At 60.0% G+C, this 15,471-nt stretch overlaps 1 protein-coding gene across 3 annotated transcripts; it reads right to left on the reverse strand.

Moving 5' to 3' along the window:
* Positions 1-1,640: 1,640 nt before the first annotated feature.
* NOTUM (notum, palmitoleoyl-protein carboxylesterase) lies at positions 1,641-9,648 on the reverse strand. Of its 3 annotated transcripts, XM_087441808.1 has the most exons (12): positions 9,437-9,646; positions 8,310-8,668; positions 7,073-7,125; positions 6,897-6,992; positions 6,298-6,358; positions 6,032-6,090; positions 5,533-5,635; positions 4,585-4,776; positions 4,330-4,430; positions 3,636-3,783; positions 2,627-2,674; positions 1,641-2,365 (listed from the first exon to the last, which is right to left on the reverse strand). In XM_087441808.1, exons 2-12 carry the CDS (start codon positions 8,639-8,641, stop codon positions 2,059-2,061), a joined length of 1,500 nt encoding a protein of 499 aa, XP_087297934.1. In that variant the 5' UTR covers positions 8,642-8,668; positions 9,437-9,646; the 3' UTR covers positions 1,641-2,058. The 3 variants fall into 3 exon arrangements, with proteins under 3 accessions (XP_087297934.1, XP_014644855.2, XP_087297933.1); XM_014789369.2 differs by having other exon boundaries at positions 8,310-9,646; XM_087441807.1 differs by lacking the exon at positions 1,641-2,365 and adding an exon at positions 2,373-2,510 and having other exon boundaries at positions 8,310-9,648.
* Between the last annotated feature and the right edge of the window lie 5,823 nt (positions 9,649-15,471).

A 15,471-nucleotide genomic window follows, 5' to 3' on the forward strand; every position in this document is an offset into this window, starting at 1 on the left:
TCCTGGGAGGCCCGAGGAGAGGGCTGTTCCCCCAAGCCAGAAGCTGCTCCCAGGTACCCCTTTTTTCATCTCTAGACTTTAGTGTCCCATCCCTGACTTCACTGTCTTCCTTGGCCCCTGGGCCTCCACGGGTTCCCACAGGAGACCAAGTAGGAGTGGTCTATGGAGGAGACCACAGAGGGCCACTTAGCTCCACCTGGGGAAGCTGATACTGGTGATGCACACAGTGGGGCAGGAAGGGGCCCAGGCATACCTTGGCAGGGCCTGGTAGGGCTGCACCTGCCCAGATGACACCAGAACTCCGGGTTCTGCTCAGGTCCCTCTCCAGTCCAAGGCTGCCCCAATGTATTGGCAGAGCTAATCAGACCCCAGGGCACACTCCCTATTCTTGTTGGGGGGTGAGGGTGCGGGGTCTCCGCAATTCTCCCCACTCTGGGAACAGGACCGTAGGCTCCCTGATGTCTGTGGTCAGAGGCTGGGTGTAGAGTCCAGGCTGACCTGGCATGGATCCTTCCTCTGTCCCTTACGACCCACACATAGCCTCTCTGGTCCTCAGTTTATCTATAAATTAGGGCTTATAATAAAACCTACTTGTGGGGCAACTAGGCCAATGAGTGTAGGGTGCTCACTGCAGGGAGCACTCAGGAAGCCCTACCCAAGGGAGGCGGAAGCATAACTGGGCGACCCCCAGCAACCCCACTTCTGGGGTTTGTCCCACGGACGCGCTTGCCCACGTGCACAGTGATGTCGACACAGCTTATCCAGGCTGCATCCTTTGTACCTGATGAGAGCGTGACACACAAAGCCCATCGCTGACCGGTAACATCACACCAACGCGCAGCTCTCCACAGGCCCCAAGACACCTCGTGAAGAGATAACAGAGGTGACAGCAATGTGCGTGGTGTGCAGTCGTGTGTGAAAGAAAAGAGCGTGTGTGTGTGTATGCACTGGTTTATTGGGATGCTGAGGCCTCAGACACCATCCACAGGAACATGTTTGCTCTCAGAAGCAGAGCCAGGGGCTGGGCCAGAGGGAGAATTTTCACCCTCAAACTCTTCGCATCTTTCAAATTCTGAACTACGCATGTGTGTGACCTAGTAAAAATAAATACCATGCAAACTTTAAGAAAATGTTAGCTGGGTAGGGAGTGTTCTTCTGGAGTGATAAAGTTTTGAAACTGGACATGGCTGGTGGTGGCACATTGTGAATGTGCAAACACCAAGTTGTGCACTTTGCAGTGGCTCAGTGTGTGGTACGTGGATGTCACCTCAATGACAAAATAAAGAGAAATGTGAGCTGTTATCACCACACTGGGGGTCTTGCCTATGGTGGGCCCATGACTGGTGTTTGCTGAATGGATGAACAGAAGCAGGGCCTCCTCAGGAAGGGTCTAGAATGGGACATGAGGTGGGGTGGGGGCCATGAACAGGATCAGTGCATCCAGGAAGGGGTTGGAGGTCAGGGGCCCCCTCATGGCTGGCCCCTCAGTCTCCCTGCTACCCTGGGGAGGAGGGAGAAGTCAGGGAAGGGGGCAGGGTTCGAAGTGGGCAAACTGCCCATTCAAATAAACACGTCTGCAGGGTGAGGCTCTTTTGTTGTCTTTTTTTTTCATTATTTAAAAAAAATATGTTACAAAACAATATCATTCATCATATATTTCTTCCTTATTTTCCTTTTTAAAAAATTAAAGTAATAAAAAAGTCACTTTATAAAATAATAAAAAGGGCAGGAGATGCTGGGGGCTGGGCTGGCGAGCTGAGGAATCCAGTGCTTCTGGCTCCCACCATAGGCTGGAGGTGGGGGGAGGCGGGTGGGGTCAGAGGGGCCCCAAGGCCACAGCTGGGGCTAATGGCAGGTCCACCATCTTCAGCTGGGCCTCCGGAAGGCAGTGGGAGAGGGGCAGTGAGGCTGCCGGGAGGAAGGCGTCCAGACCCAGGGTGGGGAGACTGCTGGGGCCCTATCTGTCTCAGGAGGGGCAGGAGAGCCTAGGAGGAAGTGGCCCTGGGGCAGGGGGCCCGAGGTGGCCGGCCCTCGGTGCCAGCTCCTCGGGCGGGACTCCTAGCTCCCACTGCTCAGCATCCCCAGCAGTTTACTGGGCTCCAGGCCCTGCTGCTGCGCCACGGTCTGCACATCGAAGCCCATGTGCATGAGGAACTGGGCCACATTCATCTCCTGCCCTGTTAACTGGTCCCGGATGGTGGGGCAAGAGGGGTTGCAGTGGGGCCAGGGGCAGCTGTCTACCAGGTGGACAGGGCAGCCCTTCAGTGGGGCTTTGCTGGCCTTATGGCTGTCGTGGAGGCTTCTGTCCCAGCAATGCAGCGCCCGGGGCAGTGAGGTCCCCTTCACCTGGACCTCTGTCCAGTGGCTGCAGACAGAAACCGGTGTAGGGGTCACATGGGGTGTGGCCAAAGCAGGTGAGAGGGCATTGCTACCACTGAGGCAGGGCTGAGTCTGAGTTCTTGCCACGCAGCTCATTCTATCAGTGGCTTCGAAAGCCCTGGAAGGAAGCCCTTTATAGAGAGCCAGGGGAGACAGGTAGGTGGGCAAGTGGGGGTAGGAGGGCTGCAGATGTTTGAAGCAAGAGCCATAGAGGAATGCAAGCCGTCCCAGGGCACGGGACACTGACCTTCGAATGATGATCTCATGGGAGAGGCAGGCGGGGGCAAAGCTGGCCCTGTTGGTGAGGAGAACGACGGCTGTGAGCCCCACCTCCCACTCCCCCCATGCCCACAGGTCACAGCAACTCCAGTCCACTCTCCTGGGAGCTTGTCCTCTGCCTGGCTCCCACCTCCTTCCTGTTGCTGTGCCCAGCCAGCTGCTGCTCCACCTAGGCCTTGTCCCTACCAGCCTGCATGCTCCCTGCTAACCCTTATCCCTTCCAGCCTCCAAATCCTGCTCCGAGTCCACCTTTCCCAGGCAAGGCCAGCTGGGCAATGGCAGCAGGCTGTTACAGACAGGCGAATGTTTTGCCTTTTTTAAAATGTAGACTTTATTTTTAGAGCAGTTTTAGATTCATAGCAAAATTGAGTGGAAGGTACAGAGATTTCCCATACACCCTCTGCCCCCACACAAGCACAGCCTTCCCCACTATCAACATCTCCCACCAGAGTGGGACATTTGTCACAATTGACGAACCTACATTGACAGGTCATAATTCCCTTAAGTTTATAGTGTACATTAGGGTTCGTCTTGCTGTTGTACTTTCTATGGGTTTGGACACACGTATAGTGACACGCATCGACATTATGATACCATACAGAGTATTTGCCCTAAAAATCCCCTGTGCTCCCCCTGTGCATCCCTCCCTCCACTCCTGGCAACCACTGATCCTTTTACTGTCTCCATAGCTTTGCCTTTTCTAGAATCTCATAGAGTTGGAATCATACAGTACGGAGCCTTCTCAGATTGGCTTCTTTCACATAGTAATATGCATTTAAGGTTCCTCAATGTCTTTTCAGGGCTTGAAGGATCATTTCTTTTTCGTGCTGGGTAATATGCCACTGTCTGCTTGGACTGCAGTTTATCACCTACTGAAGGACCCCTTGGCTGCTTCCTGTTTCAAGATCTCTATTTTTAAGTCTAGTGGTTTACTGCATATTTAGGGGTACTGTGTAAGGGGTCCCCAGCACACTCACGGCACATCCTTGAGCGTATTTCGCAGCTCACGGCCCAGGTTCTGGATGTATAGCCACTGGCCCTCCTGCACCGGCTGTCCCGTGAGGTGCACGTTGTCCACAGTCAGCTGGGCCTCATCAAATAGCCACTGCACCACGAACACTGGGCCTGGGGGAGGGTACTGGTAGCTCAGGGTCCCCGAGGTCCCAGCCAGCTCTGTGGCAGGCTCACAGACCAGGTGGGCTCTCTCCTCAGGGTGCTGGCCGCCAGCCCCCAAAGCGTGTGCCTTCCTTAACACCTGCCCTTCCTTGAAGATGTACCTTCTTAGCCCCCCACCTTGGCCTGGCTCCCAGAAACTCTGCTTTGACCAAACTTTGGTGATGATGTCCCTTCACATGGGACCTCACAACTCCCCATCCAAGGCCCTGCACAGAGGCAGTACGGGGGTTCAGCTCCAAAACACATTCCTAACTGTGGGTGTGGACAGGGTGACCAACTGTCCTGGTGTGCCTGAGACAGAGCAGACTTTCAGTGCTAAGACCAGGAAAGTCCTGGGCACACCAGGATGACTTAGTCACCCTGCTCCTGGGAGGAGTGGTGGTCTCTGGGCCCAGCCTCTGGGAGCTGGACTGCAGGCTGCATTTTCAGGAGGTGCAGAAAGTCTGGACATCCCCCCGCTGCTCCTTGTGCCCCGACCCGAGCTGGCCCACTCACAGCGCAGGGTCGGGTAGACTTTGTAGCCAAAGAAGCAGTTCCACTCTTCACCCTCCTTGAACTGGCGCCGACAGCGCTCCGGGACCACCCCATTCCAGTACCTGGACCACACGCTGCAGGTTAGGCTGCCCCTGGCCTACCCCACCCCAGCCTCTTCCACCCAGATACGTCACTCTGCCCCAGGCCCTCCGCACGGGATGCTTCGAGCCTCGGTGGGGTCCCAGCATGCAGGATGGGCCCTCTCTCCCAGGGCACCTGATGCCTCGGCGGATGGCCTCCGTGGGTGCACAGGTGATGGTGTCGATGCAGTCTGTGCGGCGGTACTGCTTGTTGTCCAGGAACCAGCCTGAGTCAGCCAGGCCCCGCACCTGGATGGCTGGGTAGCCCAGCTCCTCCAGCTGCTCGGCCACACGGTCCACGTTCAGGAGCACCCCAGTGCCCCCCGCACTGTGGGGGAGGTAGGACGTGAGGCCAGGTAGATGGGGAGGGGTGCTCACCTCCCCAGAGCCCGCCCAGCCCCAATGCCATGCCTTGAGGAGGGGCAGGGATCCTGATGCATTCTGAACTGTCAACACTTTCTGTGTTCACGTGCAATACCCATGGGCTTTTTGGGGTCCTGGAGGCAGAGAAGGGGCTGGCAAAGCTCCAGACTCTGACCCAGAGCTAAGAGGCAGGTCAACCCACTTCCTCCCATTCCTCCTTCCCTTCCTCTCTCTCACTCTCTGCCTCAGTTTCCTTATCTGAAAATGAAGACAAACTATCTGGCCTTAGACCCCTTCATCCATCCCTTGGATGTCGCCTGGCTCCCCTGCAAGCCTGCTGGGATACAGTGACCAACCAGTGTGATCCCCACCTACTGGGACCCTGGGCCTTGGAGAAGGTGCATTGGTCCACAGCTAACCCCTAATCAACCACATAGGTTGCTGCAGTCCAAGGCTTCCCTCACATCCAACAACCATGGAGTCCAGAAGCGTCCTCTGGTCAGCATCCAGCTACACAGCACTCTGAGGCTGAACCTCCAAGATGACCCTATAACGCCAACCCTCCTAGATGCCTGCCCAGCCTGGCAAGGCTGGAGCCCCCTGGGTCTGCCCAGGCTCGGCCCCCTACTGTCCCTCCCATCTACACTCTCACCCTAGCCATGTCCCAGGGTCTGCCCCACGGCCCTCCACACGCATCGCCCGCAGCCCCTGCCTGGCCCACCTGCTCCCTGCCAGCAGCAGCACCTTCGCCCCACTCAGCCCTTTGCCCAGGAGCTCTCGCACCACCTCCCGGATGATAAGGGTGCCCATGAAGGCATACTCATCTGCTTGGAGAAGGAGCGCAGCTGTAAGTGGGGCCTGGACAGAGGGCAGGCCCCCATCCCCAGATGGGAGGGAGGAGGGTTTCTAGCTGGGGGTCTGGAGGGTCTTCAGGGGATGGGCCCCGGGCTGGGGTAGACTGGAGGGAGAGGGATCAGGTGCAGGAGGCTGTGCTGGGGCCCCTCCCCAGGGAACACTCAGGAGTGAGGACCTCCACAGGGGCCAGGCCAGCCACGGACAAGCAAACAGTGGGCGCTGGGGGCAGGCACCCTGGGACACACTGTCAAGGACTCTGAGGAAGTTACAAGGCTGAAAGCCTGCGTTTCCCCAGAAGCCCCGTCATCCCTGCCCTGTTTTGGGGGAGTGAGAGGAGAAATAAAGGGAGAAGACAGGGGACTCACTCTTCTCAGACTTGGATGAGGCCCCACTCCAGACGTCGCTGGAGCAGTAGGGGATGAAGCTGTGACACCAGGATTATGTGAATCTGTCATGCTCGTCTGCTGCCCCAAGGCCCCCAGGAAGGAACACCCTCCCCAGGAAGGACCCCCGAGGACAGGATACCCCCTCCGGAAGGACTCCCGCTCAAAAGCCCTTCAGGAAGGATGTCCCCCAGGAAGGACCCCCAAGGACAGGGTCCCTCAGCAAGGACCCCCTTGCTCCCTCTTACACCATGTTGGCGTTCCACCAGTGAGGGTTTTCCTCTGGCTGGGAGGACAGGATCCCTGTGCCTGTGGCAGAGGACAGAGGCAGTGGGCCTTCCTGGCGGGAGGGGGTATGCAGGGATAGGGACTATAGGAAGGGGTGGGGACGTGGGGGGATCCTACTTGGCCCCAGCAAGGAGGTGGGTAGTGGGGCCAGCCTGAGCTAAGGAGACCGGGCAAGTGGGGAATGGTGGGGTTTAGTTACTTCACAAAGTCACCATGGCCAGGATGCCCAGTCAGGCTGTGACACCTGGACATGGCCCTGGACCTCCCCGACCCTCCACCTGCTGCTTTGACCTAAGAAGGGCCTGTGTACCAAGTACGAGAGCAGCCACAGTGAGTTACCTGTGGAGGAAGAATGAAGTGATAAGAGTGAATGCTCCCTAACCTTAGGAAGTTCAGAGAACTAGGGAGGGGGATGTACCACGTGGGGGCCTCTCTGGGGCTCTAGGGAATGAACCCAGGAGGGTGAGGCCTTCTTCCAGGACTTCAAACCGTGAGCCCCACACGGAGGCTGCCCCACCCTTCGCCTGGGTGGAGAGAGCCTGGTCTGCGACCTGCTGACCTGTGCGAGTGCGCGGCCAGTCTCTGGAGCTCATGAGGCGCCGCATGGTGTCATATCGGGAGTCGCAGTTCTCCCGGTTGAAGCAGTACCAGCCGCCTGCGAGCACAGCCACCACCTCAGATCCCGCGTGCCAGGCGACCCCCGGCCCGCTCCGCCGCCTCGCCCCTGGCACGCACCTTCCAGAAAGAGGAGCCACCGCCGACTGCCCTTGGATTCCTTCAGGTAGTAGCTGCAAGGGGGGATGGCGGAGCGGCCGGTGAGCTGGGGCAGCAGGGCCCAGCGCCGGGGAGGAAAGGATCATTCCACCTGTCGGCCGGCGCGCAGGCCGCACGGGGGCGCCAGCGGCCAGGCCCCTGCAGAGAGCGCCAGGCCCGGCGAGCGGCGGCCAGTCCCGGGAGGTGGCACTCGCGGGGCGAAGAAGGGCCGCGCGTGGCTGTGTGTTCCGTGGAAAATCCCCACGGCCCGCCCCGCGCGGGACCCGCTGTAACCTCGGCGCCGGCGGCCGGGCGGGGGGTGGGGAGGGTCTTCTCGGGGCTCGGGATCCTTTTGGGACGCGCAGTGGCGCTTGGAGAGTGAAAAGTGCCTTCGCTAGAGAAGTGTGTTTGGGGCGGGGGCACGGGGACCGGCCAGGAGGGCGCTGAGGGGCGCGGGCGCCATCGAGGCGGGGTCGAAGCTTTCCTACCGAGGCCCTACCTAACGTCCCGTTCCTCGGGCTGTCGACTCGCTGAGGCCGTGGGCGCCCCCAACCCCTCTCCAACCTCCAGCCTCGCATCCTTCCTTTATTTACTTCGGGGCTGGAGAGGGGTGAATCCCTCATTCCAGGTCCTTCTGTCCCACCTGCGCCCCCTCCCTGTCCCTCCGGCTGGATGGGATCCCTGGCAGTCCAGGCAGCAGTAGGGAGCAGACCGGCCGGCCGAGTTGAGCTGGGGTGGGGGTGGGGGTACAGCAGGACTCTCCCCGCCCCCTGTGTCGCCTCCTCCTGCTGGAGCCAGGGCCACTCTCGGAACTGCTCTCTCCCCGCCCAGGGACCGAAGGACGCGAGCAGAGAGGCTGGGCACCGTGGCCGAGGGTCAGTGCCCAGGCTGGCCGGGGACCAGCGCTTCAAGCGCTGCCCCACCCCCCGCGTGGCGAGTCACCGAGCCGGGCCTCCCCAGGACCAGCGCCTCCGAGAGCCCGACGGGAGCCCTCACCCCTGGGGGTGAGAACTGCCACGGCCAGTAGGGAGGGTCCAGCGCAGAGACTTCGTGTGTCCGAGAGGGGACAGGGAGGCAGATGGTGTGAGCGCCGCTGGAGACGAGGCGCCCTGGAGCCTGGTGGCGGCCACTGGCAAGGGTGTGCCGGTCGGGGCGCGCGGATGCGGGCCACGCAGGGCGGGGACGGGCCTCCCGGGGCCCTGGCCGGCGCGGGCCTTACCCGGCAGGGCTGCCGTCGTTGCAGGTCACCGACGTGTTGAGCAGAAGGTGCAGACGCAGGTCCTCGTTGAGCTGCTGCGCCGAGCAGGGGTACAGGGACTGCGCCAGGCTCTTGACCTGCGCCATGAAGCTGTCCATGTTGCCCTCCACGGCCGTGAAGTCCAGCGGGAAGCTCTCCACCGGCTGCCCGCCCGCCGGCGCGGCCTCGGCCCGCTGCGGGGGCGGCGGCGGGGGCGGCTGCTGGCCGCGGCGCCGCCAGGTCTTCCTGCCCTCGCCGCCCCCGGCCCAGTGCAGCAGGCCCAGCAGCAGCAGCACGCGCACCCCTCGGCCCATGGCCGCGCCACTCGGGCCCGCGGCCACCTGCGGAGAGCGGGCGGCCTTGAGGCGGCGGCGGCGCTGGGGGCGCCGGGCCGGGGGCGCCGGCCGCGCCTGCTCGCTAGCCCTGCTCCCCGCCCTAGGCCCGGCAGAGGAAGCGCGGGCGGCTCGGCGTCGAGGCTCTCGGGGCTGGGCGCCGTCGGCCTGGGCAGCTCGGGCTCCCGCGCGGCCGGCCGAGGGCCTCGCAGGGTCTGGGTGCGCTGGCTCCGGCCGCGCCAATGAGCGGCGGGGGCCGAGCCTGGGCGTAGTTTGCGGGGGCCGCGGCGGCCCGGGTGCCCGCGCGTTAGATGTGCCGCCGCCGCCGCCGCCCGGGCTCGGCGGAGGGGGAGGGGGCCGCGCTCGCTCTTTTCTTGGCGGAGGCATCGCCTTTTCTTCCCAAACCGCAAGCCTGACGGAGGGGCCTGGACTACCACGCCGCGGCCGCCGGAGGCGCTCCCGGCCCGGCTCCGTGGGGGGCAGCGCGGCCCGGCGGCCCCGGCGGCTCCATTCACCGCGGCCGGCCCGGCGCCGCCGCCCCCCGCCCCCGGGGCGGCTGGAGGGGCGGCGGGGAAGGAGCGGGGCTTTTCCGCGCCGAGGGAACTGTGCCTGCCGCGCAGCGGGCCGGGCCCGACGGGCTGGGGCTTGGGGTGGGGGGCGCTCACCTGAGCCGCTGGGGTCCCTCTCACCCTTGCTGCTCAGGCCCGGAGCAGCCCGCGCCATCCGGACGCCGGCACGCATCCCCCACCCCGAACGCGCCCAGAGCCCCCAGCTCACCGCGGCCGGCGCGGGCGGCCCCGCGGCCCCGGCTCCTCGGCGTCGCTCGCCCTGCGCCAGCCCGCTGGTACGCCCGGCTCGGCTGCCTCCCCGTCTGGCGCTGGCGCGGAGCCGCCCGGGACTTTTATCCAGCGGGGCCCCCGGGATCAAAGCGACGGCGGACACAGGGCTCCGCGCAGAGGGGCCGGCAGCAGTGGCGCCAGGGCCTCCCGGAGGAGCGGACAGGTGTGGCGAGAGGCCCCGGCGCCCTCGGCGACCTGCGGGAGGGACCGGGCGCCCCGTCACGGCGCCATGGGGGAGTCGCCCTGTCCCGCGCCTGGGTGGACAGATTGTGGGCCACATTGGAGGCAGTGGGGCCAGAGGAGGCGCTGCCACTTACTACTGGGGTCGGTGGGCCTCACGGTGGGGTCCTGGATCCTCTTCTCCTGCCCCCTGGCTGTGTGCCCCCGGCGGATGGCCTCCCTGCCCCAATCGCCACTGGAGTTGGGGCGAGGATCCAAGAGCTGCCGGCTTGGTCTCCACTCAGTGACTTCCACGCAAACCAGTGCATCTGCCCCATCACCTCACTTTCCCAATGCACCTCACTGAGGACAGAATGAGATTCCTTGTCAGAAATCAAAATGAGGGGGCAAGTGTTTGCTTAGGAGGCTTCTCCCCTGGTGGGTGGGGAGACAAAAGAAACAGAAGCATGTATTCATCCTCCATCTACAGCTTTGTAGACCTTTTCTCATTCCCCCTCCCATGCAGCCCAGTGGAAGTCACTATACCCATTTTAAAGACAGGAAACGGGCCTTGCCTTTTGGGACAAGAGTCCAGAGCTGGGGCAAGGCTTCCTGAGCCCTCCTCCTAATTCAGGGCAGTGGGGAGGCTGCGTTCCCCTGGGAGACACCTGCAGCCCCTTTGAGGGGCAGGAGATTGGAGACTGCCAGGGGCTCTCTGCCCAGGCCTTCGCCTCCCTCCTGCCTGGGTTACAGGGCCCCTTTGGCCCTGAGCATTGTCGTTCTCACCAGTCCCCAGGCTGAGTGATGAGTTTCGGGTTAGAAAGTTACAACAGCCACCCTGCACACACACAGTTCCACCTCCACACACACACACACCCGCCTTGTTGGGTCAGTTCAAAGGCCATGCTTGGGACCGGCCAGAGGCAGTAGCTTCAAACACGGGTCCCATCCGGAGGTGTTCCCCCTCACCCCGGCTGACCTAGACATTGGGCAAGAACCTGTCCCAGGAGTCCTCTGCTTTTAGGAGCCTGTTATGCCTAGATCCAGGCAGGGAAATGCTACTTCCAGCTGGATGGCATGACTGCGTAGGGCTGTTTCACACTGACCTGGCTCTGAGCCATTTTCTGGTGGGGAGATCCTGGGCAAGGCCCATGACCTTTCTCTGTGCCTCTGTTTCCTCTTCCTTAAAGTGGGTCAATGACCATATCTCCATCGGAGGGCTGTTGTGGGACTACGGGAACCCATGCGTGAAAGTGCTCAGCACAGCGTGGCAGCGATGGGAGTCATGATTACCAATGAAACTCCAGGCCAAGGGAAGACCATGCATGTTATATTCCCTGGCGTTTGCTGTAATGCAATTTAGCCTGCACACGGAACCAAAATGAGTTCCTGTTGTGGTTTACTCAACGCTACCAGCAGAAGTGAAGAGGGGCTCAAACCCGAGCCTTCCCCAGAACTTCCCTGCCCTGCTGTCTCTGCCTTCTCCATTCCATCTCCTTTAAAGCTGCTCACACTGTGCCCTTCTCTTGATTCAGACAGACTGGCTCTGTCCTTGCACACTCCCTCCACAGAGAGGCCCTCTTTCCCATCTGCACCTCGGACTCCTCCACTCAGAGTTTTCAGCTCCCCAAATCTGGTGAGGTCTCCCAGGACAGCAGGTTCTTCAAGCTGGGCTTCTGCTTCCAGGCTGCCTGCACCCAGCCCACTGGCCACTGTGGTCCTGACAAATGGGAGGAGGGGAGACCCTGGATTGAACAGCAACAGGTGAGATACCACCTCATACCCACTAGGATGGCTGTGATCAAAAACATGGAAAATAAGTGCTGGTGAGGATGTGGAGAAACTGGAATCCCTGCACTGCCAATGGGAATGTAAAATGGTGCAGCTGCTGTGGAAAACAGTTTGGTGGTTCCTCGACAATTTAACCATAGAATTGTCATCTGATCCAGCAATTGCATTCCTAGATGTATCCTCAAAAGAATTGAAAACAAGTGCTCAAATAAAAGCTTGTACATGAATGTTCATAGCAGCATTATTCACAATGGCCAAAACGTGGAAAAACCCAAGTGTCTATCAATAGATGAATGGATAAACTAAATGTAGTCTATCCATACAATGGAATATTATTCAGCCCTAAAAAGAATGAACTTCTGATACAGGCTCCAACATGGATGAACCTTGAAAACATCATGCTAAGTGAAAGAAATCAGACACAAAAGGCCACATAGTGTATGATTTGGTTTATATGAAATATCCAGAATAGGAAAATCCATAGAGACAGAAAGCAGATTGCTAGTTGCCAGAGGACAGGGAGGAATAAGAAGTGACTCCTAATGGGTACAAGGTTTCTTTCCAGAGTGATGAAAATATTCTTTTTGGTTTTTTTTTTGAGGAAGATTGGCCCTGAGCTAACATCTGTTGCCAATCTTCCTCCTTTTTTCCTTTTTTCTCCCCAAAGCCCCAGAAGATAGTTGTATGTCATAGTTGTACATCCTTCTAGTTGCTCTATATGGGATGCCGCCTCAGCATGGCTTGGATGAGCAGTGCCTAGGTCTGCGCCCAGGATCCGAACTGGCAAACCCCGGGCCGCTGAAGCAGAGTGTGCGAACTTAACCGCTACGCCACTGAGCCGGCCCTGAAAATGTTCTAAAATTTATCGTGGTGGTGGTTGCACAACATCGTGAACGTACTAAATGCCATGGAATTGTACACTTTCAAGTGGTTATTTTATAGTATGTGAATTTTACCTTAAAAAAACCCAAAACACGAATGGGTCAGACCAGTGATGGTCAGTTGGCTGGGCATGGGGTACCAGGTAACTGGGGGGTGGGGCCAGGTGAGTGAAGTGCCCGGTTGGGAGGAGGTGGGCTGGTCCAGTCCTGGAAAATGTTCCGTGTCCCTGTCCACTCATTAGACAGATGTCTACAGGCCCACACACTGGGGGATGTAGCAGCAGGGCCAAGTGCCCAATTTCTGCATGCAGGGCCTGGCTCTGCCTCTGCTGGGCCCACAGCTGGATCTCTGAGCCTCAGGTTCCTCATCTGTAAAGTGGGGATGAAAATAGTACCTGCCTCCCAGGGTCGTGGGAGCATGAAATGAGGCAGGATGTGTAGGGGGCAGTAAGCACGTGATAAATGATAGGTTTTACTCCCAGGTAGATTCTGGCCATCCCTCAGGGACCTAGGTAAACTGAGATCCTGGGCATAGAGGGCTCGTGGAATGTCTGGAGAGCAGACACTCAGGCTTGGGGACAAGGAGCAGGAACAATGTCCCAAATTGCCTTGCTGCAGTGGTCCCGTGGACCATGGACACCAGGGATGCTGAACATGGGATCTGCCTTTCTCTGCCCCGTCCCCACTGCCACGTCCAGGATGGATTCTGTGTTGTTCTTGCCTCTCGGCTTCTTGGCTCCCATCTAGGTGGGTGGTAGGTGCTTCTGGCAGAGCTTAGATCTCACGCATGCCCGGCTGCAAGGAAGCCTGGGAAAATGAGAGCTCACAGGGGGGCTCCACCTCTTTCTGGGGGCATCCCTAGATCTAGGATGGGGGTGCAGGGACTGGTCCTCTGGGGAGGAATATGGCGAGAAGGAGCCAGGGATCCCAGATGAGCACAGAGTTAACTGATGGGAGTTGTGGTCCACGCGAGGACATGTGCCCAATTCTGGGAAAAGGGCAGAGACGGAATTATTTCAGGAAGCAAGAGCTAAGGCCTGTGTTGGGGCAGCCTCAGGGCCCAGGCTGGCCAGTGGACGCTGGGGGAGAGGGTGGAGGGAGTGGCACAGGGCAGTCAGTGGCGCAAAGAGTCCCACTTGGGACCCTGTTCCCGGTCCGACAGACCAGTAACTTGGCCAGAGGAGTGGGCCTTCAGGGTCTTGGGCCATCCGGCAGCTCTGGACCCTGTGCCCTTGCTGGACGTGGGACTGCCCCACGCCACATGGGTGGCTCCCTTCTGGGGCCCCTCGAAGGCTCTGAGCCCGCGGCTTGCGCAGCGGGAGGGCCACTCTGCGCTGCAGCTGCTGCCTGCTGTCTGGAGCCCAGCTGTGCCTGCTGGCCTCAGCCTCCCCACCTCGTCCAGCCACCTGGGCAGCTGCTCCGCGCCCCAGCTGCTGGCCTCTGAGGCTCAAGTGGGTGGGGAAGCAGGCAGACCACCCTACTCCCCACAGTGGCTTGCTCTGGGGGGAGGTCCTGCACCCCAGCCAGCCAAGAGCCCATCTCCAGCTCCGAGCAGGGAGGAGGGGCCTCAAGGCCAGGCTGTGCAATTGCAGAATTTGAACCCCCTTTTGGTTTCCCCAGAGCCCTCCCCATCCATCAGCAGGAAAGCCCCTTTGCTTCATATCCTGGGGCCTTGATGAACTAAGTCCCTCACCTGGAGCTGAATGGTGAGGGGGCAGGGCAGGGTGGAGATGGGGGCCCTGAGTCAGGTCCAGGCCTTTCATGGACAGCTCCTAGGCCTGACGCTGGGAGATGTTCTCTCCTGGGAATCAGGTGGCTGTTTGCAGGCCTGGCATGAGTAGCCTTGGGGTCACCTGGCAGAAGGGAGCCAGCCCTCACCCTAGGACTGAGAGCACAGGGGGGTCAGAGCCCCCTTCACGTAGGGGTGAGAGCTCCCTGGGCTGTGGGCAGAAGCTGAGTCCTAGATGCTCCTGGTCACTCTGCTGTGACTTCCACCCATGACGGTGAACAGAGGACCAGTGTAGGGTTTTCTGGCTCCAGGCTCAACCTCTGGGGGTCTTGGACCCTGCTGGTTATTTGGCAGGACCTGCAGGCCTCTCAGCACCCCTGCCCCATTCCGCCATCCCCACGTGGCCTCACCTGGCTAGTGGATGGTCCAGTAAAGGACCCTCCTGGATGCCAGCCTGCAGCTGACCTGGGCTAACTGTGGAGTGTCGGTGTCCATCCAGGAATGGCCACATTTCAGAGCTGGGGGGAGGAAGGGCATGGGGATGGGAGGGGTTTCCAGCACATCTGTGGAGATGGGGCATCTTGCAGTGTCATGGGAGCATCCCCAATATGCCAGCGTGTGCTCCTCACTGTACATGTGAGGAAGGGCAGTCAGAGAGGTCAGGCTACCCCAGGCCCCGCAGGGATGGCCAGAGACAGCTCCTTCTTAGGTCTCCCAGCTGCTGGCTCCACCGCGCCCTAATGAGCTCCAGGCTGGCTGGTCCCCATCTGTGCAGCCTGCTGGTCCTCAGCGCCTGCCCGGTGCAATAGCGGCTGCAGGCCGGGAGGTCCAGCAGGCCATGTGACCTTCGGCCCACCCTCCCTCCCACCCTGTGATCCACACGTGGCCTCTAGGGAGGCAGAAACAAACCCTCAGATCTCACCACTGGGAACCTTTCAGCGCCAGCGACATCAAAGGGGTCAGCGGGGTGGCGGGGGCGGTGGATGCTTCTCTTAAAGGGCCATGCCACTTTTTAATTTAAAGCAGATCCTGGGAACAGCTGTCTAGCTGCTGCCTTGGAGGTAGGATGCCGACGAGGAGCAGGAAGGTGGCCGTTCTGCCTTCTCCAGACCCTGCTGCATTTGATTCTCAGAACTGGTTAGAGGGCAGGTGGGGACTGTGCTGAGGGCTTTCTGTGTGCCATCTTGCAGAGGCAACTTCTGCCTCCACCTGGGAGCCGCGCTCCATTTCTCAGAGGAGGACACTCAGTGCTGAGCAAGTGCCTGAGTCGAGGGCGTTGATTAGTCTGCCAGCAGTATGGTGGCAACTTAGAAAGTCGACTCATTTTGTGAAATTAATAGTGTCATCTGTCTTGTGCGTGTGAGTTTGACTTGAGTTTCTTACCTGCCCAGGTGTCTGCTCTGCCTGGAAGCT

The sequence above is a fragment of the Ceratotherium simum genome, chromosome 16 (genome assembly GCF_057802395.1).
Source record: "Ceratotherium simum simum isolate JZ-2026a chromosome 16, ASM5780239v1, whole genome shotgun sequence".
Classification (NCBI taxonomy): Eukaryota; Metazoa; Chordata; class Mammalia; order Perissodactyla; family Rhinocerotidae; genus Ceratotherium; species Ceratotherium simum.